The sequence below is a fragment of the Panthera onca genome, chromosome X, assembly GCF_046562875.1.
Source record: "Panthera onca isolate mPanOnc1 chromosome X, mPanOnc1 haplotype 2, whole genome shotgun sequence".
Taxonomy (NCBI): Eukaryota; Metazoa; Chordata; class Mammalia; order Carnivora; family Felidae; genus Panthera; species Panthera onca.
In genome coordinates, this window is record NC_138357.1 from 103,590,508 (window position 1) to 103,618,007 (window position 27,500).

The 27,500-nt window shown below is 42.9% G+C and overlaps 1 protein-coding gene across 5 annotated transcripts in view; it reads right to left on the reverse strand.

Moving 5' to 3' along the window:
- Positions 1–27,500, reverse strand: part of GK (glycerol kinase) — a 76,176-nt gene that overhangs the window by 40,417 nt on the left and 8,259 nt on the right. For 3 of the 5 annotated variants that reach the window (XM_081793417.1, XM_081793418.1, XM_081793420.1), the window contains exons 2-6: positions 23,967–24,040; positions 21,710–21,816; positions 13,402–13,479; positions 3,895–3,978; positions 150–226 (exon numbers count right to left, since the gene is read on the reverse strand). In XM_081793417.1, coding sequence (XP_081649543.1) covers positions 150–226; positions 3,895–3,978; positions 13,402–13,479; positions 21,710–21,816; positions 23,967–24,040 — 420 coding nt within the window. The remainder of the gene's footprint in view (positions 1–149; positions 227–3,894; positions 3,979–13,401; positions 13,480–21,709; positions 21,817–23,966; positions 24,041–27,500) is intronic. The other 2 variants (XM_081793419.1, XM_081793421.1) reach the window with 1 other exon arrangement.

The following is a 27,500-nucleotide window of genomic DNA, read 5'->3' on the forward strand; positions in this document are numbered from 1 at the left end:
CCCTCAGTTGTCTGCGGATAGTCTATAAAATGTATCCAATAATTACTGTGCGATAGGAGATAGGGCCCGAATAGTCTTTCAGGTGAGATCTCTAAACCCTTTTTTTTAAACAAGCATTCTTATAGTATACTTTTGAAGACGTCTCTTACCTTGACAAAGTTATTATTTCCTGGAATTCTTTTACTAAGATTCTCAACGGTAGACTGGGTTCTTAGATCAAGCCACACTATAGACCAAAATATAATAATATATATGAAAAACTTCATTTAAAAAATCAGATCTTAATGAAATCACTGTCAAGGATAGGAGATCGATTAGTTTCCATAAGCAATTAAAATGCTAGAGCTTTCAAAAGAAATTAGAAAATTAGAAATGAATGGGCATATTGTTAGAAAAAAGAATAAATTTATGAGGAAGAACTGAAAGGTTTTATGCAAAATTACAGACCAAGTTAGAAAAATACAAACCTTAGGGCCCTTATTTTGTATCCTTTTTATAGGAAAAAAAAAAAACCACAATGAAAAAATGTTTTGGATAGGCATTTTCTAAGAATGCAGGAGTACGGAGAAAATCTAAATGCTCGTCAGGCTAGTTGCCAGGGCAGAATTCACAGCTCAGGATCACCGTGCTGTGTACAAAACGGGTATCTTAGAAAACCTGGGAGCAATCTGTGACAGAGCAGAGCACCCGGTACCACTTATTGGAGGAAGAAGTAAGATTCAGTCTCTCACGTATGAATTGCTTATTTACATCAAACTCTTCCATTTCAAAAGTAGGCTACAGGCCAGAATCATTACAAGAACCGTTTAAAGGTCACCATTCTTGCTCCGTGCTAGACTGTAAAAAAAATCTATTTTAAGAGCGCAACATCATTTATAGTAAGCAACTATCGTCCCCTTTCTGACCGTCTAGGAGAAGATATTTCTGTTCTGCTTCACGACAGAAGGCCTGAGAAAGAGAAGGTATCGGGTAGTGCATAAAGCCATGATGAAGGGGAACCAACAGGACCGCAGAGTTTTGTTTGTCAGATTTAAGTTTTGTACTTAACCTTCTCGCACTTTTAATCTGTTAGTGGTCACTTGGTATTTTTAGGCACTGACTATGCTCAGGTGCCTCCTGAAAAGGCTCAGGCCTGTGGTTTATTTAAAGGGCGCACAGGCGTGCCCACCACACACGTGAATGTTGGCCACTCAACGCACAGTCTGGTGCACCCTGAACTAGCCGATTCCTCTCTCTCTGTTTAAAAACCAGCTGTTGTCGTTTTTTCATAAAAAATAAAACTAAAAAAATAAAAAAAAAACCCGTTCTTTTCTGTAGTGAATTTTAATCCGTTCTTTCGGATCCCTTAAATTGTCACTTCCCTCATGGAGGGCCATCTGCGCTTGATTTTGACCGGTGGCTACCTCGGGACAGCAGACTGGTTTCTACGGGTGTGAAAAGCAGCAGGCACAGGCTGGTCACCACCGAGGAAACAGGAGGCAGAGAGGAAGACCGGGGGTTCCGAGGCCTAGAGGGCACATGTGGCACCTCTGCCCACCACGCATCCCTCTCGCTCCCGAGCGCGGGATCTCAAACTCTGCGAAGCAACTCGTCCCTCCCTCATCCTGAGCCGAGCGGTCGGCCTGCGATGCGACCCTACTCCCAGCTCCAGCATCGCGTCCGCATGGCTCAGCGGAGCGCGTGTGGACTCATCCGCCCAACGGAGATTCGTGCTCAGTCTGCCGGACTCGCTTCACCGCAGCTCTCCTCGGCAGTGTGGCCGGGCCTGCGGCCCCCAAGAAGAGAGAGCCGCGTCGGCCGCATCTGGAGCCATCCCAAGGAAAGACAGACTCGTGGGGCATCCAGGTCATAACGTCCGAGTCTAGAATCAAACAGCACCTGAACTGAGCGACTCTTGCGCTGCTGGTTCCATGAACAAGAACATTCTTGGGTTTTTGTTTTTTTTTTAAACTTGATTTAGTTCAGATTGAGTCTTCCGTTACTTGCACTGTGATTGATGTAAGCCATTAGCAGCAGCCGCGTGGACTTGGCGAGAACTGCCATGCCCGGGGAATGAAGGCAGTCCACTTTTCAGAGGGGCAGTATTGCAGGGCTCTGACAAAAGCAGACCTTCCTCATAGGCAAGCAACCCCAGGAGGTATTAACAGGAGTAACGGGGAAAAGGAGAGGAATGCAAGAGAGAGGTTTTGAGCCTTTGAATTAACAAACACATCTCAATTTTCAGTGTTTCAAGCTCCAGTGGGCCGGGGGTTTTCAATCAACTGAGTGTGTTTCAACTACCTACTTTTAAAAAATGAAACAGGATGGATTAGAATGGAAACTAACAGAGTTCACGCAACTCAGTAAGGTAAGTATTGTGAAACTTCTGTTTTAGTTATGGGAGTTTGATGAGTCACGGTGTAAAATGTATTTCTTATCAAGGGACATGAACAAAGGACATGAAAGTCATTGTTCTAGGCTGTTGTGGAATGACTCAGAGCCTCCTAGATGAGTGCTTTTCTGTGTTTTAATGCAAATAATCGTTAGGGAAGTTAAAGATGGACCCCATTCCCAGAAATTCTAGGATAGTAGATCCAGGGAGGGATCCCAGAAATGTGCCTTTTACATAGGTGTCCCCTTCCAACCCCCGCTCCTTTAAGAAACACTGCTAGACTCCACAGCAGTGGTTCTTACCCAGAAAGCACATGAGAACTACCTGGAAAAATCTGAAATTACACATTCCAAGCCCTACCTTGCAGGATTCTGGTTGCAGGTGTATGCAAGGAAGGCCTGACTCTGTACTTTTGTTATAAACATCCCAAGTTATTCAGTATTATACTAGAACTTGAGAGCCTCTTTTCTAGGGCCTGGTCTTTAGGATATGGAACTTGTTCCAATTATTTCTTTAAAAACAAAATGACAGAGGGGCGCCTGGGTGGCTCAGTCGGTTAAGCGTCCGACTTCGGCTCAGGTCATGGTTTCGTGGTTTGTGAGTTCAAGCCCCGCATTGGGCTCTGTGCTGACAGCTCAGAGCCTGGATCCTGCTTCAGATTCTGTGTCTCATTCTCTCTCTGCTCCTCCCCCACTTGTGCTGTCTCTGTCTCTTAAAAATAAATAAATGTAAAAAAAAAAATTAAAGAAACAAAAACAAAAACAAAAACACAACGACAGGTAAACTCATGCCCAGTTGTCTTCTCTGAGTCCCAGTGGCTCTGTGACTCTATTGCTCCTTGACAACGACCACTTAAGTAACTGGGGCACTTTACTCCTCACTTGAGACCTTGAGAGTATCCAGAATGGAATGCACAGAATCAAACTCTCACCAAAAAGAGTCTAAACACTGGATGTCAAATCAGGAGACCAAAGTTGTTTGTCTTCTGACTTTGCCACCAATAAGCTACGTGACTCAAGCAAGTCATTTTACCCTTTGTGGCCTTGATTTCCTGAGTATAAAACGAGGCAGTCGGACTAGATGGGCTCTGCAGTCTCTCTGCTGCCATTATTCCATGATCACAGAAGGCTGGCAGGTTCACTTTGTTTTTATAGCCCAAGAGTTTAACGTAATTAGAATACATGGAATGAATTAGTACAACTGCCAAAGAGAAAAATGTCAGTGGTTGATACACTACCAAACAATTCACAAATGCTGAAAATTAATGGAATTAAGAACAAAAAAAAATTAGAAAACTCATTAAAGAAGCTAAGATGGCAGAATTAGATTGGCAGAATAAGAGACCAAAAGCCAAAGAGAAGGCCCCAAGCTGGAGGACTAAGCCCCTTGTGGAGGTAATTTCTGAGAACAATCAAAGGTGCCAGATCCATATCCAGCAGCGGTGGTCAATTTCAGTGGTCAATTTCCCCCGTCGCGTCTGAGTCGGAAGGCCGGGAAGGGAGCAGGAGCCAGAACAGCAATACCTGAGGAAGCGCCAGCAGCTGGAACTGAAGAGCCAGAGGGGACAACGGCAACCGGATCGGAAGGGCCAGGAGAAACTGGAGCGGCTGGAGCATTAGGAGAAATAATGGCAGTTCACGCTAGAAGTGGCCAGATTCAAGGTCTGTGTTCTCTTGCTGACCGCTTAGGAAACGGTAGATCACTTGGGCAAGTTCATGAGAACGAACACTTTCTACACATTTGAGCGTAGAAAAGGAAAAGGAAGAGACATGGAGTAGAAGGGAAACAAAGGCAGTCTGGTCAGAGTCTCTGGTTCGGTGGACCCCGTCCGTGTGGACAAAGACCAGGTAAATAGGTGCTTCTTGTTCAGGATGACTCTTCCCCACCTGGCCACCTATCTGCGTCCTCGTTAGAAAAGTGGCCCAGGCTGGTTACTGACTGTTCGCCCAACCAGTAAATCGAAAGGCTGTGCGATGTAGTGAGTGAGCATCCCTTACAAAGGAAGGCTAAGGAGTGAGCCACAGTCACTGTTGGGGCGATCCACGGGAAGACATGAAAAGGCTGCTTTGGGAAGTCATGGCCCCAAGAAAGCACTTCCCCGGGAGGCTGGCAGGAGGGGAAGCCCACCACCACAAACGGGAGAAGCGTGTCTGGAGGGCACAGGGAATGGCTAAGTTCCAAAGTGATTTGGAAAAAAATAAGAAGGAAAACAGACGCTCGGGAGTCCCAAACACTAGATAGCCTGCTTCTATAAGGTATGTCCCTTATTTAGACCAAGAAAATCTGATTCAGATGGTTCAAATCATCAAATAAACAAGTAAAAAAAATCCAATTTGGATGACGTGATAAACTTTCATTTGTACTAAATAGAGTCGCATCCACTAGCTGTCTGTTAGACTTAGTCAGGTCTGAACAACATAGTTTGCACAGTGAAGAGAGATGCGGTTGCCTCACTGCCCACGGACCGGGGTTAGTTAGGCGATGCAGTAACAGTCCAGAGGAAGAGACGACATTTAGAATATTTAGAAAGGTGCATCAGTTTGGGTTTGTCATAATGATAGAAGGGAAAAGGACCTAAGAAAAAATTTCAAAATTAACTAGAAACAATCTTAATTATTTTCAGTTGACCAGAAGCCGAGGCACACAACACGTCTCTGAGCGGGTTTGCTACGAGCACGCGAGGAGCTGCAGGCGGGCCGAGGAGGGAGATGAAGCCGGGGCTCCGGGTTACGGAGCGCACCCCGAGCGAGGGCTTCTGGCAGTTCCGCAAAGTGTTACGGGGCTGTCTCCCCAACAAGAAATATAATAACAGTAAACCAGATGGAACTGCTATGCGTTACCGCTGGCCAAAAGTTATTCATTAAGCGGGGCAAGAGATCACTTGCAAAGGAGAAGAGACCGTAATCGATGACTGTCCTTCCCCTGATCACATTTTCAGAAGTCACTGGGGCCAAAAGAAAAATGCAGAGTTGGGGGGGGGGGGAGGCGGTGATTTAAAACGTGTATATGCCACAATGTGGGGGGCTGAACCTATTTCGGGTCTTAGGTGTATAAATGCCGGGACGCCAAGGACTGACACAAGCGTGTGTGATCCACGTAGGCTCTGCATGTCCCCTAAGAACACCTGGCATGTATAAATCAATCATTCCATCTGGCATTCCTGGGTGAAAAAGACTATCAGTCAATTCGGAACAGTGGCCGTGGCTAACACTGAAGCCTTCTACTCTGCCAGGCACTATTGTAAGTACTCTACGTGTATTAGCTCATTGATCTTCGCCTCGTGCCTAGGAAGTCCACACTGTGAATTTCTCCAGTCTAACTGTCAAGGGAAGACACAGAATGGAGAGAAGTGGAAAAGCCAGGATCAGAACCCAGAGTCTGAATGCAGCATGAAACCCCTATGACACAGGTAAGCCAGGATGAATTTAAAGTCATCAGTGGAATATAAACAGTAAAGATCAGAAACCTCAAAGTTGAAATCAAATTCAGTTTCTTTTTAAACTGGCCTGGAGTTGAAGACTTGAATAATTACAAAAACAGCAGTATTTTTTTTTTTTTTTTTTTACCCCAAATGGAGGAAATGGAAGGCATTCAAAAAACCCTGTAATAAAGGACTGGACATAAGGAGAAATGTAAGTAGATCTTGATAAAGCCGAATATTCTAGATTTGACAAAAGTAAAAAAAATCTCCCTTCCAAAGCAAAACAATAAAAATGAAACGAAACAAAAAAAGTATGCTTCCACGTTTTAGATAGTTGGCCATTTATGGTTTTCTTTCATGCTGATACTCTGAAACCTAATCCAGGTCCAGACGAGGTTAAAAAAAAAACAAAAAAAAAAAAAAAAACAAGCTCAAGGTTCCTTCAGATCTCAACAGATAATTACACAAGTTTAATCATTGGCCCAGGGTTAACCAGTACATAAACATTAAAAAAGGCAAGGAGGATGACCAGTGTTTAAAAGTGCAACTCTCTGCAGAAAAGAGTTTATACGTCACAGGGAACTTTTTTTAAAAGATCTTACTTGAAGTAATCTGTATAGTCAACATGGGGCTCAAGCACCCCTCGAACTCACAACCCCGAGATCCAGAGTCACACGCTCCACTGACTGAGCCAGCCAGGTGCCCCATAGGGAATTTTAAATGCAACAACTTAGAAAAAGATGTTTGCAATGACATTTAAATAAGGAAAAAATGGACCGGAGACCAATAATGTTTGTCGGTGGTTTTCTCTAACATATAAAGATCTTAAATCAATGACTCTTGCCTCCCTGGATATTCATCTTTAATATGAATCATATTTTGATATTAAACCATGAACCGTGCTCCACAGAAAGCTACTGGAGCCCGGGTGGTATTGCAGCAGGTAGCGATCGTGAAATGTGCACACGAAGATATGAAACACCCCGGATTCAAGCCTTTCCCCACGTGACACGCACACCGCTTCGGTGCTGTGGGGTTTGGGTGCGTAGTTGCAGTTGTGCTGGGCTTCATCTATGGTGTGTTTGTAACCCCCAACCTTTCTCGTCAGTAATACTCGGGAGACACCAAGGTGTGTGGACCCCTAGTAAAAGCTGGTTTGGGAAGGGAAAGGTTTAGAAAAAGGGCGAGGCTTGGGGTGAAGGGAAGTCTTCGGAGAAGAATACTGATGAAGAGGACGCTAACGGGGGGGGGGGGGGGGGGGGGGGAGGGGGGAGAAAAGCACCGCCCGGGGTCAGGGACACATCAACTGCAACGTTTACCTCGCTCATCACACAATTAAACGCATCAACTCTCACACTATTTGCAACTTCTGAAACAGGCCACCTGTGCCTCAATGGACTGATTTAAACTTTCTTTCCGTGCTTGTATCTGTTATAAAATATGTCAGTAAACAAAGACACGTTTAAAAAAAGCCTTGCTCAGTGTTAAGTTTCTTCATCGAATGTGCTTCGGGTCCACTGATTGACCCTGAAATCCTCCTACCGGTCACCGTTCCGGGGGCGACTGAGCTGACTGCATATCAGGAGACCTCGAACCGTAAAACAGGAGGCCACATAAAAAGCAATTTTTAAAAAAGAGAAGTGCAGACTGCTTCTCCCATTTGCTAGTCTATAACAAATATTGCTCATCAGTTACATAACCGAGTTACGTAAGTAAAGCGAGAGATGAAGAGAAAGACAGGCCTAGAGCGACAGATTTACAAGAAAGGGACAAAGAGAGGGTGAGAGAGACTAAAACCCACAGACTGTGATATCCACAAAGACGAAGCTCAAGGACAAAGATCTGTGAAAATCTGATTCTGTTTCCATCAATCCCACCTGGTGTTGTTTTCGGAGAAAGCTGCCGAAGGCTTAATACCATGTAAATATTCTCAGCTCAGATTTGCATGGAGACAGGACACCTTGGCGTTTTCCTGGGTGACATAAAACTGGAGGCAGAACCTATATCCTTGTCATGACCGAGTGGCTTCTCTTCCCAGCTCATGACTCCTTCTCTCTCCTCTGTCTCTATTCCCCTTCCTTCTTCTCACTTCCGGGTATCGATCCCTAGGCTCCTGACTCACAAAGGCAAGCATGGTGTCTGCCTCCTGCCTGGCTTGTCACTGTCTGCGTAGGGGTCACCACAGAACCTATACACAGAAAGGCACTTAAACTCTTGTTGAAGGATGTACATTCATTCCTCTAGTGAAGTCATCCATAATAAACTGAGACTAGCACCTTTCTGGTACCAACTTTTAATCTCCATCTAACATCTGGACAGTCTCTTTATAAAAGAGCCACAGACCTACTTGCCGAGGGATGATCTTTGATTCCAAGTCCGGGACTCACGTTGCTCAAAAAAGTGAGCCATTTTTCTCCCAGGCTTGCACCCCTTAAATACTAGTTTCCTTCTGTTCTCTCAGGCTAAAAATCTTGTAGCCCTGTCCCGCACCCCCCACCACCCCGCCTCATCTTTATGCTCTATCTGATTTACAAACTTACAGGTTGTGTCTTTCCTCGAAAAGGTCTCTCGGGTTTGCCTTCTCTCCACTATTCCCATTAACTGATGAGCAGTCTCAACCCCTTTGCTACATTTTACTGTGGAGAAACGAAATCTTGTCCTTTCTAATACATTTTTTTTAAGTTTACTTATTTATTTTGAGACAGAGACCACACGAGCAGAGGAGGGGCAGAGAGAGAGAGGGAGAGAGAGAGAGAATCTCAAGCAGGCTCCGCACTGTCAACACAGACCCTGATGGGGGGCTTGAACTCACGAACCGTGAGATCATGACCCGGGCCGAAGTCAAAAAGACACTCAACTGACTGAGCCATCTAGGTGCCCTGAATCTTGTTCTTTGGAATATACTTACTTACATATTTGGATTTAAATGCTTTCTATTTGTCCTTCCTTCCCATTTCACATTCCTTTTTCTTTCCTTTCTTGCCTTTTTCAAAAAAAAAATCATTTGATTTTCCCCCTTTATAAGCTGGTTAATTACACATCATTTTACTCTCATTGCTTACCCTAGAGATTATTAAAACATGTATCCTTGACAATACAAGGACCTCAAAACAGTTGAAACTCATCTACCCCCAACTCCTTTCATGTACAACTGTTGCGATGTATTTTAATTCTTAATACATTTTGAACATCATAATGTTATTGTTTTATGCAGTCAAAATTCATTCAGACTGACCTACATATTTACTCTTTCTAGGACTTTGCATTGCCAACTTTCCGCGTGAGAACATTTTCCTTCTATGTGAAAAACAGCGCTCACTTTTTCTTTCAGTGGGGGTTTGCTTGTAATGATTTCTATCAGTGTTTGCTTGTCTTTGCTGTTATGTTTCACTTTAATTACTTAAGACTATTTTCACTGGGTATAGAATCGTAGGCGGAAGTTCCGGTTTTATTTGAGCACTTTAGAGATTTCATTCTATTGTGTTCTGACTTACTTTTTTTCCATCGAGAAATTAACTGAAAGTCAATGTGACGCTCTCTCTTTGTTAAAGATTTATTTTAAGTAATCTCTATGCCCTACGTGGGGCTCAAACTCACGACCCCAAGATCAAGGGTCACATGCTCCACTGACCGAGCCAGCCAGAAGCCCCTGCAAGTCAGGGTGGCCCTCTTGAAGGTCAAAGCTTTCGGCTACTTAAAAATTTTTACTTTTTGGGGCGCCTGGGTGGCTCAGTCGGTTGAACGTCCAACTTCAGCTCGGGTCATGATCTCACAGTCTGTGGGTTCATGCCCCGCGTCGGGCTCTGTGCTGACAGCTCAGAGCCTGGGGCCTGTTTCAGATTCTGTGTCTCCCTCTCTCTCTGACCCTCCCCCGTTCATGCTCTGTCTCTCTCTGTCTCAAAAATAAATAAAACATTAAAAAAATTAAAAAAAAATTTTTTTTACTTTTTATCTTCAGGTCTCCGCATATGTTTACATATGGCTTTCTGTGTATTTATCATGCCTGGGAATCACAGTGCTTCCTGAATCTGAAAAACCTTATCATTTCTTTTTTCTCCTGGGACTCCAGTTACAAATATGTTAGACCTCCTCACCTTACTCCATCTTTCTCCTGGAGTCTTTTCTATATTTTCCAAACCTTTGTCTCTCTGTGCTTCACTCTCTTGCAGTTCACTAATTCATCTTCAGCTGTGTCTAATCTGATATAAAACTCATCAGCTGAGTTTTTAGTACAGTTCTAGAATTTCTATTTTGAAACTTCCAACTCTTTACTAAGGTGATCATTCTTGTCAAGGAATTCCTTGAACATGTTAATCATGATCACTTGAAAGCCTGATAACTCTTGGGCTGCCTGGGTGGCTCAGTTGGTTAAGCGTCTGACTCTGGATTATGGCTCAGGTCATGATCTCAGGGTCGTGGGATCGAGCCCTGCCTAGGGCTCTGCACTGACATTGTGGAGCTTGTTTCGGATTCTCTCCCCCCACCCCTTCTCAAAGTAAATAAACTTGAAAAAAAAAATGAAGTTTGAAAATTCTAATATCAGGATTTCCTATGGGTTTATTTCTAAGGTCATTTGTTTCTGTTAGTCTTTAGTCATATCTTGTTCTGTATGCTTGATTCTTTTTATAGAAAACTAGAAATCATACGTGAAAGCCTCTAGAGAGAATTTTTCCCCAGAAAGGGTTCATTTTTGTTTCTGAAAGGAAGTTAGGCTAGAAGCATTAGTAATGTTTGATCACCAGAATTCACCCAGTGCTTTAAATGACTTCAATCCAGGCTGTAGTTCCTGTGAGGGTTCGTGTATTTCCAGTTTTCCTCACTTCCAGGGTCGGCCCTTTGCACTTGCAATCACAAGTCTAGGATTTGACCAACATTCATCTCCAGCCCTGGCAGCCTGACTACCTTTGACCTCCCTATGTCCATCGACCTGTGAAAATGCTGCTTAACTTCAGCTACTTCTTTTATTTATTTATTTATTTATTTATTTATTTATTTAATTTTTTTTTAACGTTTATTTATTTTTGAGACAGAGAGAGACAGAGCATGAACGGGGGAGGGTCAGAGAGAGGGAGACACAGAATCCGAAACAGGCTCCAGGCTCTGAGCTGTCAGCACAGAGCCCGGCGCGGGGCTCGAACTCACGGACCGCGAGATCATGACCTGAGCCGAAGTCAGCCGCTTCACCGACTGAGCCACCCAGGCGCCCCTCAGCTACTTCTTTTAGAAGCTACAGGTATCTCTACAGAATAAGCAACACCAAACGCCAGGCTTAACTCTCTGGGCTTTCCTTCTCTCCTGTAACGTGGCCCCACAATTCCTCGCTGCCTTGATAGGCTTCCAGTCCCTCAGACAGAGTTTTGCTTTGTTTTGTACAACTTCTTGAGCTGTGCTCGGTAGACATGTGAAACAACCCATTCCACCATATGGGAAGCTAAACTCTCCTTTATTATTCATTTTGTCATCCCATGTCACCCAGTGAATGGCTTTTAGAGCCCTCTATATCCTTACCAAGCCCTCTTTATCCAAACGAGAACACAGGCTTTGGGGTTGGAGGGGTTTATAAACGTCCAAACTGTGGCTTTACCTCTACTTTTAGCTAGGTAGCGTTGGACAAAATATCGAGCTTTTCCAGAATTCACTTGTAAAATAAGGCAAGTAAAACCTGCTTCAGGGTCACTGAGATTAAATAATACAGGTAAATAGCTCGGCACAATCCCTAGTACATAGTAAGGTTAGCACTTACTGAGTGAGCATTATCATCACTATTAGTTTTATTCATAATAACTCATAAATAAATCCTCCTATCCTCGAAACTCATCAGTGTCTTTACTCTGGGTGAAATACGTGTACACATTTTCACATTCAGAGCTCGTTCACACTAGCCTTCAATGTTCCCTTTTCCTAAAGTAATCCAGTACCTTCTTCAAGACCTAAAATGGAGTTCAACGTCCTCAAAAGGTATGCCCTGAATTCAACATCCATACTAACGTACACTTGCTCTAATTCCCGTTCAATTTAGCAGCATAGTTCATCAACTATTCCCTAATTCTGTGTTAGTGTCTTCCTAAAACTAGATTACAAAGTGCTTACAAAACCGGCCAGTAATTCCTATCCTCTATAATACATCCGGGGTAGCACCAAACCAGGAGGTTCTCAAACATGTGCGTGCTTCAGGGATTGACAAAAGTTCTTCATACCTCATAGGTGCTGTATAAATTAGTATTGAAAAGCCCCAAGAATGGGGCACAGAAGGACACAGGTAGAAGAAAAGAAAATGAGTAGATCAGCACATCAGAAAAAGAAACTATTTCCGGTAAGATATTTACTTAAGTCTTTAACTATAACTTCAAGTAACCTAGTTGCATTATTTTAAAATGACAACTCAAAGTCCAAAGTTGCATTTTTACAATTCAAAGTTTAGAGTTTAACGGGAACTTTCTGGTTCCTTTTAGATGGTCCCTCCACTTCCCTAGGGGAAAAATAAAATAAAACCCTAACTAGTTCAAGAAGTTGGCTAACAGTGATGCAGGAAAGAATACTCCCTAGGTATCAGTCACGAACACCGTAATATCCTGCTTTACGGATACTCAAAATTACTTGCTCAGGAGAATGAGAACAAAATAAAGATTTAAAACATGCACTTTTGTGAAAAAGGACCTGTGGTTGCAATTCGTTGACATTTTTTGAAGTCTTTAATTTTTTATCACAAGTACACACGACATCCTAAATGCTTCCTGATAACACGATAACATTAAATACCTTAACGTTTTATGAAGATTATTTGCAAAGGATTCATGCTACTCTTACAAGGCACGTTTTTAGTATATTTTCTGCTTGAATATCACTTTCTTCCAATCAATACTAAAGGAACTATATCACTAAAGTAACTCTAAAGGAAAAATAGCTCACTCTATCGATCATCCCATCTCTGACAATTTCTGCCTCCAACGCCACCCCACAAACGTGGTATTTTATGGACAAAAACTTGTGTTTCGCTATTTGTAAATACAACGATGCCTTTTAGTGACCATATTTACAACAAAATTTTACTTTCGGCAACTGACAGTGTCATTTAGCGCAAATGTCATGTGCTAAGAGTATGCTAAAATATACTCACGGTCATTTACATTTGAATAAGAGGGGATACCTAACGTTGGTGTATTTGAGATTTTGAGGGTTTGAACCCCTGCTGAACGAGCCAAATGCGTAGCAGAAGGAGCTCACGTTTGGAGATTTTACTGTCCTGACCTCAGATGAGTCCATTAAAATTACAAACGGGAAGAACGAGATGACTGCGAACACGTATAATGTATGATTTGGAGTCTTGAAGGGGAGGAGGTGAGATTTCAGGGACTATGAAACAGTTCTGGCTACACTGAACCACTTGTATAATACAAGTAATCGGGAAAAGGGGAAAGCAAGGTAAACAGATAATTCAAGGTGTGAATAAATATCTGTAAATACATAACAACTAATCTCTTGGAGGACTCTTCTGCCCATCCCATCAGAGTAGAAGAAACATGACTGCATGCTCTTTTAGCCAGACACTTCAGTGTGACAATGTTTGCCAGTGGAGAAAGGCATATGACATCAATGAACAGCAGCTTACCCACAGCGTTGTAGAGAGGCTCTCCAGTTAGCTTGTCCCAGACTACAGTGGTTTCCCTCTGGTTACTGACACCAATAGCTTTAAAGAGAAAGTTACACAGAAGGGAGTAGAAAATTAAACAAGTAAAAAACGACTTCAGGAGAACAGTTCTTTTTAAAAAAAAAAAAAAGGTTTTTTTACATGCGTAACTAAACTTAACAGTTTGAAAAAACATTTGGCACTTTTGTAGTGGTGTTGAATGCACTGTCTTTGAGCGGCTCCAGGAAAAGTGAACAGCCAGGGTCAACAAGTGCTTCTTTTTATTTCCACAGACTGCTTCCCACTTTGCTACCAGCACATGACAACATGGACCCAGACTCAGATCAATATCCAAATGAAAGGCTCCCAGGTTACCTTATAAAAAGGGAATACAATAATTCGAACTTTATAATAGCCAATTCATTATTCTATAGCGACCCGCAATCACCTCACTCATTTGTTTACTAACTGCCATGAGCAATTTCTCTGTGTGTGTGCACGTGCGCGTGCCTGTGTTTTGAGAAAATAGCTACAGATAAAATTCTTCCTGCCAGGCAACCTCATATTGTGGTTCTTTACAAATTGTTTCGGTCCTGTATTTTAATAATGTAAGACATACAAATTTAAATTGGGCATAAATACAACCCGTGATGGTATTTACAGTATACTGACCTCTACGGAACTCAAATGCTAAAGTTACAGTTATTATAAGTAAAATACTAATGCATACCATTTTATTCAATTCAGCTTATTCAGCCAAATCAGAGGTTCTCAGACTTGGCTGCACATTAGCATCAACTGGAGAGCTTCTGAAAAAAATATCAATGTCCACTTCATGGTCCAAACATTCCAATTTCACAGACTGGGACAGGACCTGAACGTTAGTGTTTTTCTTTAAACTCCCCCCGCCAAGCGATTTCTACTATGCAGCCTAGGGTGAACGCACTGACCTAAAGGATCGAGCTCTTCCAGAATGTACGGTGAGGACCGACTTTAAAGGCTATATAATCAACAACACATCTTTTGCTTAAATCTTCCCGAGAACCACTTGTCACGTGACCATTCAGCTAGCACTTCCATTGACAAGATACTCTCTACCTCTCTCAAAACAGATCAATCTCTATTCACAACTTCGGTGTTTAAAAAAAAAAAAATCCTTTTCCTCGTAGCTTTAAGTACTCCCTTTGCCCAGCACGGGGCTTGAACTCACACCCCCCAACATCAAGAGCCAGCTGCTCTACCAAGTGGGCCATCCAGGCACCTTTCCACATGGCACGATTTAAAGTGCCTTCACCAACTCTCCAAGCAACACGCAACTTTCTGTTCAAGCTGCACGCCCAGAATAAAACGCTACAGGAATGTTCTGACCGGCACAGAGCGGAGGGGGCCCAGCAGTTCCTTTGTTCTAAGTAATCTTTTTTTTAAAGCTCAAAACAACAGTTTCTTTTTAAAACAATACACTAAAATCTAAATTTAAAAAAGCAATTACTTAGATTTTACTGTAAGGAGATTTTATGTGTAATAGAGAGCAATGAAAACTGGCCTAGGGTAAATGAATACATGTATTTTTTACTGAGGTGTAACTGACAATATTATACTGGTTTCAGGTATATCGCCTAATGATTGGATACATTGTATAGGCTACAAAGTGATCACCATAGTAAATCCAGTATCATCCTGGCACCATACAAAGTTACACAATATGCAACGCAACATTGTTGACCGTAGTCACGAGGCTGGACATTATAGCCCTATGCCTTATCTGTTTTATGACTGGAGTTTGTACCTCAACTCCAGTTTTGTCCCCCCTCCAACCAGGAACCACCAGTCTATTCTCTGCATTTACGAGTTTTGTTTCATTTGGGTTGCTTTTTGAGTTCCACATACAAATAAAATCATACAGCGTCTGTCTTCCTCTGTCTGACTTTGGCAGACCCTCAAGGTCCATCCACGTTGTCACAAGTGGCAAGGTTTCCTTTTTTGTGGCTGAATAACATCCCATTGTCTGTATATACACTTTTTCCATTCATCCGTCAACGAACACTTGGGTTGTTTCCATGTCTTGGCTATTGTTAAGAACTGCTATGTACATAGGGGTGCATGTATCTTTTTGAATTTGTGTTTTCACTTTCTTTGGATAAAGACCAGAGCGGACTTGCTGGGTCACACATTAGTTCTATTTTTGGTTTTTTGAGCCACCTCTCTATGGTTTTCCACAGTGGTCCCACCCAGTTACATTCCCACCAACAGTGCACAAGGGGTCCCTTTCCTCGACATCCTCACCAACAGCTGTTTTGAAAGCAGCCATTCTGACAGGTGTGATGCGATATGTCATTGTGGTTTTGACTGGCATTTCCCTGATGATGAACGATGTTGAGCATCTTTTCATGTGCCTGTTGGCCATCTGGAGGTCTTCTTTGGAAAACAACATTCAGGCCCTCTGTTCATTTTTTTTTTTTACTTAGACTGTTTGCTATTGAATTGTAGGAGTTCTTTGTAATTTTGGACATTAACTCCGTATCAGATACATGATTTGCAAATACATTTTCCCATTTAGTAGGTTGCCTATTTTGTTGATGGTTTCCTTTGCTGGGCAGAGGCTTTTTAGTTTGATGCAGTCCCGCTTGTTTATTTTTACTTTTATTACTACTGATTCAAATTCCTTGCTAATGGTTGGTCTATTCAGATTTTCTATTTCTTGATGGTTCTGTCTAGACTCTATGTTTCCAGGAATGTATCAGTTTTCTCTACTGTTGTCCAATTTGTTGAGCTATCATTGTTAGTGGCACTCTCTTAGGATCCTTTGTATTTCTTTGCTATCTGTTTTAACGTCCACTTTCGTTTATTTATTTGAGCCCTTTCTTTTTTCCTTGGAGAGCCTATTAAATGTTTATCGAAATAATCTTTATCCAATGCAAATTTACTTACTAAAACACCTTTTCTAAGGGTACAAAGATGACTAACAGTCTACTTCTAAGAAACTTGGAGGCATAGGGTAAAAGGAAGAGATTTGGTTTGTTGTTTTTTTTTTAATAGAAGACACTAATGTTTGCAGGAATCAAGATGGAAGGCAAAGGACAATGTGGCAGACAGGGGTGCTGGGAAACAATGACACAAATGACACATGGTCCTGATTCTTTTTTTAACTTTTTTTTAATGTCTATTTATTTTTGAGAGAGAGAGAGAGAGAGAGAGAGAGAGAGAGAGAGAGAGAGAGAAACAGACCATGCACAGAGCAGTGAGAGACGGAGACACAGAATCTGAAGCAGGCTCCAGGCTCTGAGCTGTCAGCACAGAGCCCGACGCAGGGCTCAAACTCATGAACTGCGAGATCATGACCTGAGCCCAAGTGGGCCGCTTAACCGATTGAGTCTCTGAGTCACTGTCCTATGCCCTTCAGGCTATCTCTCTTTATTGGCTCATTCTAACTTGTGCTCAGGATGAAATCTAGAGCTATCTCTATCTGATTCATGGGTTACAGGTTCCTCCCTCACCACTCCTTCTTTCCTTTCTATCTTAGTTTGATTCCTTTGTGCCAAGTAAAATTGCTTTTCTTGCAGAAAACCCAAGTCTGGTGAAATAGGTTCTCAGGATTCTCTTGTAGCCATAAAAACATCTCCATTACTGCCCCAGGGCACATAGGTCTTGGGCAGCACCTCTGAACTTTCTCAGCGTTCCAGCTTCTTGTCCTGTTTACCCTAAATTCCTGGGGTTTTTTTAAGTTTTGTTTTTTTTTTTTCAATGTAATCTCTACCCCCAATGCCAGGTTTAAACTGATGACCCTGAGATCAAGAGTCACATGATCTGGGGCACATGGATGGCTAAGTCAGTTAAGTGTCCGACTTCCGCTCAGGTCATCCTGTCATGGTTCGTGAGTTTGAGCCCTGCATGGGGCTCCCGGCTGTCAGCAAGGAGCCTGCTTCAGACCCTCTGTCCCCACCCTCCTCTGCTCCTTGTTCTCTCTCTCTCTCAAAAATAATAAACATTTTTTTTTAAAAGAGTCATATGATCTATTGACTGAGGCAGCCAGGTGCCCCTGTGTTGTTTTTAAAGCAAACTTTTCTGACTGCTAATCCCAGCACCTGTGCCTCTCTTAATCTTAATTCCCTCTTCCTCAGAATAACACATTCAGGTTCTGTAATCGTCCACCCTGGTTTATCACCCATTTAGGAGCATATGAAAGTTACAGGCATGAAGTATATATAATTTCCTGGCCCCTCAGTCATTTAGTTACAGATATTATCAGCAGCAGCATATATGCAGCCCAATATAGTACAGTCTATCTAGCAGGTTCCTGCTTCACCTGTATGTTCCTTCTCAGGAGGGATTTTTCTCAATAGTGAGTACTGCTAGGAAAATGAACGAGTTAACTGCTAACTTCAAAATCTCTGGTTCAATTTGGCTTAACACTGCCTGTGGAAAGTTATAATCGCTGTTAGGAAAATATACTGAGAAAAAGCCTTTGGAAATACTACCGGATGTTGTAATTGTTGTTGGTGGAATTATGGATGGCAGGCATCCTTATTTAAAAATAAAGTCAGGGGTGCATGACTGGCTCGGTCGGTAGAGTCTGCGACTCTTAGTCTTGGGGTCGTGAGTTCAAGCCCCGCTGGCCTAGAGCCCGGTTATAAAAATTAATAAAAATAAAATCATAATTTATAATTGGAACATGTTCAGGAAAAAAAAACAACAACAACAAACCCTGACACTACACGTGGCGAAAAATAAGAGTCCCGGAGGAAGGCTACTAAATTTGCCAGGTGGGAGGAGGGACAAAGCTTCAAAGAAAAACAGTCTCTGGAAGATGTGTGCTTCAGGGATGTTGTAACAACTGGAAATGAGAGGCAGCCGCAGCTGGGTATCTATTTGGGACAACGAGGTGCCTTGCTGAGCCCCCCCCCCCCCCCAGAGACCCCTGAGAATAGGAGTCTGACAGAAGACAGAAATGTGTGTGGATATGTTTGGCAGGGTGAGGCAGTGGGTATGGGGGGGGGGGGTCCCTTTCCCTAACAGTGTGGCAATTACTTTTGACACAAGAGAATTTAAATGCTGAAAATTTTATGCTCTCAGATTTTTTTTAAAAAAGATTAAGTAATCTCTATACTCAGTAGGAGGCTCAAACTCATGATCCTAGCCAGGCCCCCCTACGCTCTCGGCTTTGAAAGTGGCGTATGTCATGCTTTGCTTCGATCACAGGAGGATGAGCGTAACCAGTAATTCCAGTTTTTATGCTTCCTCGCTCCTTCAGTCCAGTAACAGGCAAACAGGGCTAAGACTCCCTAAGAAGGAAAGAAGCAGCCTATGTACCTGTGTGGGGCCACGCGTGCTGTCCAGCTACAGAGTGAAGGTTCATCTTGGAGACATTGCTCATACGGACCTGAAATCAATGAACTTTCTGGCAGATGACAGACAACACCGATCAAACTGGAGTTTGCAAAAGAAATACAACCAGCCTTAACGACTACTCGCCCTGCAGCTGCAGAAACTGATTTATTGGCCACACCGGAACCAAACGGTGAAGCGGTGTGTGAGGTTATCAGCGTGGCTCACGAGAAAGAGCACTGGCCCAGAAGACAGGGGAGCTGTGCTTTATTTTAATGTGATCTGCTGCTATGTAGCTAACGGGACTTCCAGTAAGTCCTTTCCCCTCACTTGCAGCTAGCTTTAGGTGACGGAAAATCCTTTGGAGCACAAGCGTTCTGAGATCTAGAGTTCTACATAGTTCAACAAACTACCTGGGGGAAAACATTAGCACAAGTGGCCTGGTATGGAGGCGGTTGTGGAACATAATCTACCTAGCTCACCCGCCGGTGTTTGTTGAGAAGGAAGTGCTGGGTCACTTTGGCTCAGGTATGGGTTTGCCAGTGGTGAGCCACGGAGGAGTGTAGAACAGAGAGCTGCATTAGCGCCAGGGGAAGACAAGTCACTTCGACTGGAGTTGTGCGGCACTTTCACAGATATCACAAAAGCCAGAGGGAAAGGAACGCTCTCCGAGTCTCACGGTCCAGAAGGCCAACACACTGCAGCCTACCTGACCGATAAGGGAGATAGCATGAGGTCAAAACCAAGGCTGACCACCCTGGAATCCACATCCTGAACATGGCTTTATAAGCCACCTAGATCTTTCGCATCTTCGGTAATGGATATCTTAGTAACGGGTGCACTACCGAATGCCTCTTACACGTGTAGGTTGTTCACACTGCAAAAGCTGCGAGGACAGTTCAAGGAGACAACCAGCTGTCACTTTGATACACAACTCATCTAAAACCTGGTGAATGCAGCTCTAAAAGAAGTTTGAGGGGCGCCCGGGTGGCTCAGTCGGTTAAGCATCCGACTTGGGCTCGGGTCATGATCTCACGGTTCATGGGTTCGAGCCCCGCGTCGGGCTCTGCGCTGACAGCGATACTATCTCCCTCTCTGCTCGCGCTGTCACTCATTCTCTCTCTCGAAAATAAAAATAACCACTAAAAAAGAAAAAAAGAAGTCCGAGGCACGTCCACAGAGACGCAGGGATGAAATGAGGGTACGATACTCCACTAAGGTGCGATGGCATTGACACCTGTTTCCCCCACTTGGCTGTTAGCCGCACGACCCTATTTGTACTCCACTGTTGCCCTGGCATTCCTCGCACGTGAGTCTGCTCAACGAATGGTTTTGATTATGTTGAGTCTCTCGTCCCCCCCCCCTTTTTTTTTTTAAGATAGAGACAGAACCCAGATGCTTGAGTGGGTGAGAGGCAGAGGGACAGAGAGAGAATCTGAAGCAGGCTCTACACCCAGCGCAGAGCCCGACTAGGGGCTCGATCTCATGACCAACCGTGAGATCATGACCTGAGCAGAAATCAAGAGTCAGACGTTCAACCGACTGAGCTACGCAGGCACCCCTAGGTTTAGTCTTGTTAGGGTAAGTTTTATGGATACACATGGAGGAAAGGTTGGAAAAAAAAATGCAACTTTCTCCCCAGTATCTCTACCTAAAGCAATAAGTACATTGATTGATTGGGTGTTGGTAAATCTCAGAGTCGACATGATGTGAATCAAGAAACCACCACTACCAACTGATGGTTACCCTTATCTAGAGGCAAATTACCTAAAAAAGAAAAACATGGCCCTTGAAGGATGAACCTGAAATTTTTAAACTATAAAGAGACGACCATCACCACGTGATGTTTCCACCCTTCAGGCTAGCATCATCAAATCGTTGATAAGCGGGTGATTGTTTTCTCCTGGAATGAATGACGCAAAGGCAAACGGAGATAGATGGTCTATGAACACTGCCTGGAATTAATAGACATCTGTAATAATCTACCTCTGTCACTGATCTCAGGGAGATTCTGGAAGTGAAATGTTTTGACTTCCGATACCGCTCCCCCAAGCTGTTCCCCGACAGATCTAGGAGCTCCAGCAAAAAACCCAAGCATCGTCTCTGGCCCATCACTTCCCCGGACAGCGCCACTGTCCCTACTACCCTGACATCCAATCTATCAGCAAGTTCTGCCCCTTCACTTCGCCTCCACTGCTGCCACTGTCCGGTCACCATCCTCTGTCTCAAGACTTCCACAGCAGCATTGGTCTCCCTGTGTCTACACTCATACCTTTACCGTCCACCCCACACACAGCTCCACACCGCAGTCAGGAAGTTGTCTTTAAACTTCAAGTCAGATCCTGTCATAATCCCGTCGCCTTGCTTAAAACCTTCCTGCAGCTGGCTCCCTGTGAAACTAACACCCAAACTCCCTGGCCACTTCCCTGATTGCGGCTCCCACTGAAACCCCTTATCCACCCCCGCCCTCATCCTTCTTTTCCTCCCCTTTTGACATGCTGGTGTTTTCCTGATCCAGGAATATGCCAAACTCATTCCCACCCCAGGACCTTTGCACACGTGGTTTCCTTTTCCTGAAACTCTCTTCTCCCGGATATTTGCATGATTGCCCCCTTTTGGCTTTTGAGACCTCAGCAAAACTGTCACCTCCTCAGAGAGCCTTTCTCTAGCCATCCAACCTAAGGTAAGCTTGTCTAGGCACACCCCACCATACCACGCAGTTTTAGTTTCTGCATCCGACTGATCAGTATCTGAAATCAGCTTGTATCGGTGTGTTCTTACTGTTGGTCTCACACCCGCCGAAATAAAAGCTTCCTGCGAACGGGGACCTAATCTTCCCATTTACGGTCCCATCCTCAGTTCTCACAGAAATACTTGCTATGGCACAGGCCCTCGATCATGCAGTGAATGAATGAATGAACTTGATGGAGATAATCATGCATGGAGAAAAATAGTCTATTAAAAATACCTTTTATGTTGGAAATGTCAATATTGAGCTGTCCAAGTTTCTCACATGTTTTCTCTATACACTCATAGACAGACTGCAGAATTTCCTTTGGGTCTTGTTCCACCCATCTTTGAACAAAAGAATGTATTTGGTTAGTCCACAACAAAGCAACACGAGTATAATTTATTTGTCTAGAAATGTGCACTTATGAGGGTGTGGCTGGTGCATGAATCAAAAAAAATTAGATGAGCAAAGCAAAGCACAGCCAATATTCTAAAGAAATGATTTCAACAAAAGCCTAGTTCCCTTACATTTTTATTATTCTTCGTCTAGTAATTAACCATTTGGAAGAAGGCAAGTGATCATAGTCCACAAATGGCACATATTCTACCTGTGTTTACATATTTTTTTCAAATCCAGTAAGAAATTAGTTTCCTAATTTGTTATATCCTGTGGCTTTGATGAGTTTTGACAAACTATCTGCATGTTTCACTCGTCACTAGCTATTTCTAAGTAGACTGAGAAATACGTACATATACATACATATATATACATATATATATATATATATTACTCTTGGGATGGATGGATGGATTTATCTACTTACTTATTTATTTGTCTATGTACTTATTTATTTATGAAGCAAAAGGAATTCTGAAAAGCCAAATAAGTAAACTAACGTCTTTTGCCATTTTCTAAAATATTTTGTTAAAATTTAGGGGAAAAAATTTCAATTTCTTCCAGTAATTATTTCATGTAGACAAGTGACTGATTCCAGTTTTCAGACCCAATCCCTGTGCCATTATGGTAAAGTACGAGGACCTCAGAAAGATGAAAGGGACATAATAAATGACAAGGAAGAGAAATGTGGAAAACACAAATGGCAGTTGAGGAAAACCACGAGTAGAAAGGGCCCAAGCTTACAAAATCCTAGCCCACAATCGGGAAGCCTTCTTTGCCTTCCTGCAGCCTGCCTGGCTTTCCTGAGCTTTGAGTTCTGTTTCTAAATTTTTTCTAAAACCTAAGCTCCTTCCACATATTTCTAACTTCTGTCCCTCCATGACCCAGGCGCTCTCTCTCCAAATTACACTGGGATTAGGCCTGTGGACAGTCATTCTAATGCTGGTCCTATATCAATATCTTTTATTGGTAAAGAAATTCTCTAAAATGGAGGAGAACATTTTTTCATGGAAAGAAACCACTAACATTTCGTAAGACATCAGTTTTTGTCTTTCTTAAATTGAAAGTAAACTTTAAAGTAAAATAAACAGATCGAAAGCGCACAATCTGTTGAGTTTTAACAAATATATGTACCCATCTAACCAACACCCCAGTCAAGATATAAAATATTTCTATCACTCCTGAGAGGTCTTTCATGCCTATTTCAAGTCAATCACAAACTCCACAGGCAACCAGTTTTTGATTTCTATCATCTTAGATTACTTTAGCCTCTTCTTAAATTTCAGACACAGCCCTGTACATGTGCTCCTTGGTGTCCAGCTTCTTGCGCTTTCCATGAGATTAGTAAGACTCAACCATGTTGTTGCATGCATCAGTTCACTTTTTCAAAATTGCTGAATGGTATTTCACTGTTACTCATTCTACTGATGAGAGACATTTGGGTTGTTTCCAGTTTAGGCTATTATGAATAAAGCTGCTATAAACACTCATGTATGTCTTTCTATGGCCATATGCTTTCAATTCTCTTGGACAGATTCCTAAGAGTGCAATGCTACAGACACAGGGCTGATTTTACAAGAAACTGCCATGCAGTTTTTCCCTCTGGTTGTATCATAAACATCATTAAATTTTCAATAATATACTTAACATTCTATTTAATCACCACTACCACATATGCAAGTTCTTCCCAAGAAGGATGACTCTCATGATAAGATATGTGGATGCTTTTTTAAGCAACAGTTATCTTTACTTAAGGAAAAAGCCCTTCCACTCAAATCAGCCAAGCAGTGGTTTGGCAGTGATGGAGACAGAGAACTAAAGGACTTCAAGGTCAATGTGGACTTTCTGATATTTAATACTCCTTTGCCTTATTACCTGATCATCCCTTCCTTTTCCGTCACGGGATTCCTAAGCCATCAATCTCCCACACATTTTTGCCGAGCCACCAAGGTATTGTCTCCTTCCTTGACTGAAATCTATCCCTCCAGTCTTCTCAGGAGGGACTTGGTCAAGTTAACTTTACAAAGCCACAGGGCAGGTAAGGTGAGATAGAGTAATAAACAGGAGGTATCTTTACATATTAAATCAGGAAACATACCCTTCTCTTGGAAACTCTTGTTTTATTTCCACTTGATGATGACTAAGTAGTTCAGCTGTTTTTGAATTGAAGACCTGAAAAACATATCGCAATGTTAGGGTGAAAAGGCAGGTAGAGAGAAAAGATGTTTAAAGCTATTCAGCCGCCAAAGTTCCTAGTCGCTGACAGGAAAAGTCTAATCGGATGAAAGGCCGCAGAAGATGTTCTACCTTCTCTACAGATAGAATCAAGATAAAGAGAAATCTAGTGAAGGTGAAGCTAAAGAGGCAACTCCTTCGTCTTTAAAAAAATTTCACACATCAACCAGTTAATAGTATGGATCTCAAAAGAGGATGGGATGGGAATGCAAGCTGGTGCAACCATTCTGGAAAACAGTATGGAGGTTCCTCAAAAAACTAAAATTAGAACTACCCTACGACCCAGCAATCGCACTACTAGGTATTTATCCAAGGGATACAGGTGTGCTGTTTCAAAGGGACACATGCACCCCAGTGTTTATAGCAGCACTATCAACAGCAGCCAAAGTATGGAAAGAGCCCAAACGTCCATCGATGGATGAATGGATAAAGAAGATGGCGGTACATATATGTATATGTGGGGGGATGAGCTAAATGGGTAAGGGGCACGAAGGAATCTACTCCTGAAATCATTGTTGCACTGTATGCTAACTAACTTGGACATAAATTTTAAAAAATAAACAATAAAATTAAAAAGAAAGAGAGAGAATGGGAAAACCAAAAAGAAAAGAGAGCTGGCAAAATGCTGATGGTGATGGTACAAGCTTCCATTCTGCTTCCATCTTGGATGTGGAGACACAAAGAGTCATAGAGAGCCAGGCAGGGAAGGGCACTGTGTCAGTTCCTTTGAAGGGAGGTGCCCCCCATGAATCTAGCTCTTATAAAGGTCAACAGAGCTGTGTATCGATCAACAGGGGAGAAGTGCATCCCCACACCCATCCGGCTGAGTGCTGTCTGTGACATACCTGCCGTGAACTGATGACGCTTGGTACAAACCGTGAAGACCAATGGACCAAAGCTACCAAAGAAGTGCCATACGATCCTCCACAATTTTAATACTATTAAAACAATACTTAAAAAAAACCTGGTAATCCTTTCTCCTCTATATTTTCACCTGCGTGCACCTCCACTTGAGTACCAAAGTACTTAGTCTTTCAGAGTAAGGATTCCTATTTTAATTAAACTCAACTTCCGGAATCACTGTAATTACAGCAGTAGAGTTACATCCAATTAGGTAAGCGTTTCCATGCCTGGGTTTCCCGTGGGAGAAAATTACCTGCTCACTGCAGTCTAAGAAAGGGAAAGGAAGAGAAAACACACCAGGAGTCGCTGCTGCCCTCTCTCCCCAGCACACTACCTCCCCTTTTGGGAGGAAATGATAAATAGAGTGAAAGCAAAAAGGTATATATTCTCAAGTCCTGTGAAGAGAGAAAATATCTTTTAAGTCAAAGGTTAACTCGGCGCGTCCTAAACAAAAGGCATGTCACAGAATCCTAAATGATACCCCCTCTGATTTACAACTTAGCCTTAGGGTATACTTTGAGGATGTTCCATCCGTTTTGGTCCGTCAGGTCCTTATTAGGAGCAAATTATTAAAACCAAACGACAAATGGTTGAAACTCTAATAGGAAACCACAGTTTTACTATTTTTATGCATCTTACTACTGCTCCCAGGGTCTACTTCCAAATCCCCAAGGGATTTGGGGTTAAGAGACACGGTGCCTATGGGGCTCTGAATGGAGTGAGATCCTTGTTCCAACACCTACTGGTTTTAACTAGGCTGACTTCGGGGCCCCCACACTAATAACGGATTTGTAGACCTTTGGAAAAGGCACAGAAAAGGGGAGAATTTTGGTAAATTCCATCTGACTTACTAGACCGTGATGCCGGTGATCACACAGCATTTGGACCTAACAGGATGGAGCCTGGCCTTCCCTACGTCTTCAGAGCCCTGAACCTGTACAGAATATGGATACTACCTTTAGATGTTTACGATCTGACCCTGGGCAACACTTCCACGTCTGTGGGACACTTTCTAGGTTTAATATTTGTAGACTCTTCAACTTTCTTAGGGTTGCACTGTCCAACCGAAATATGATACAAACCACTTGTGGAAATTTAAATTAAAAAAAAAGTTTTTTAAATGTTTATTTATTTTTGAGGGAGAGAGAATGTCAAGAGCATGAGCAGGGGAGGGGCAGAGAGAGAGAGGGAGACCCGGAGTCCGAAGCAGGCTCCAGGCACTGAACTGTCAGCATGGAGCCCGACACGGGGCTCGAACCCACGGGCTGTGAGATCATGGCCTGAGCCGAAGTCGGACGCTTAACCGACTGAGCCACCCAGGCGCCCCATGAAATTTAATTTCTTTGAAAAAAAAAAACAGTAAAAAGAGGCAAGTGAGATTAGTTGGAATAACATTGTATTTAAGCCACTGTGTCTAAAAAATTAGCATTCTGACATGTGATCAATACAGAAACAGGAGATCTGCTTATTTTTAGAAGTCTCTGAAATCTGGTATATATCTTATGCTTATGGTCCATCTCAATTTGGACTGAAAGTGACCACACTGAAAGTGGTCAATTTCCACGTGTTGTTAGTAGCTATCGGACAGGGGAGTGAAGTTCTGGACTACTGTTTTTCTCATACATCTAGGTTCATGTGAAGAGTTTTTAAAAAAAAATTTTTAACGTTTATTCATTTTTGAGAGGGAGAGAGAGAGAGAGAAAGAGACAGAGCATGAGCGAGGGAGGGGCAGAGAAGGGGGAGACACAGAATCTGAAGATGGCTCCAGGCTCTTAGCTGTCAGCACAGAGCCCGATGCCGGGTTCCAACTCACCAACTGTGAGATCATGACCTGAGCTGAAATCTGACACTTAACCGACTGAGCCACCCGGTGCCCCCCAGTTTTAATTAAGACTGTCCGTTTGGGGCGCCTGGGTGGCGCAGTCAGTTAAGCGTCCGACTTCAGCCAGGTCACGATCTCGCGGTCCATGAGTTTGAGCCCCGCGTCAGGCTCTGGGCTGATGGCTCGGAGCCTGGAGCCTGTTTCCGATTCTGTGTCTCCCTCTCTCTCTGACCCTCCCCCGTTCATGCTCTGTCTCTCTCTGTCCCAAAAATAAATAAAAAACGTTGAAAAAAAAAATTAAAAAAAAAAAAAAGACTGTCCGTTTGTCTGCAGATGGACAAATGTACAAAGAAGGCTAATGATGTTTCCACAATACTTTCTGCCCGGAGGGTTACTAACACTATAAGAGATCACAAGGCCCAGTAGCCAGAATGCTCGTCTGATCTTTTCCAGTAGATTTCAAAAGCCACGGTCAACTGAAGATGGCAGTGGCTATATAGTTTGTTTTACAAAAGGTCAAGCATGGTCATTTGTTTAAAACTCATTAGATGGCAAAGAAGAAAGACCCCAGCATTACAGATGCTCCTCACCTCTTTTTCTCCCCTTTCAAATTTGAAATTCACCAAATTTAAGTCAGTTAAAACTTCAGATGCACAGGGGTGCCTGGGTGGC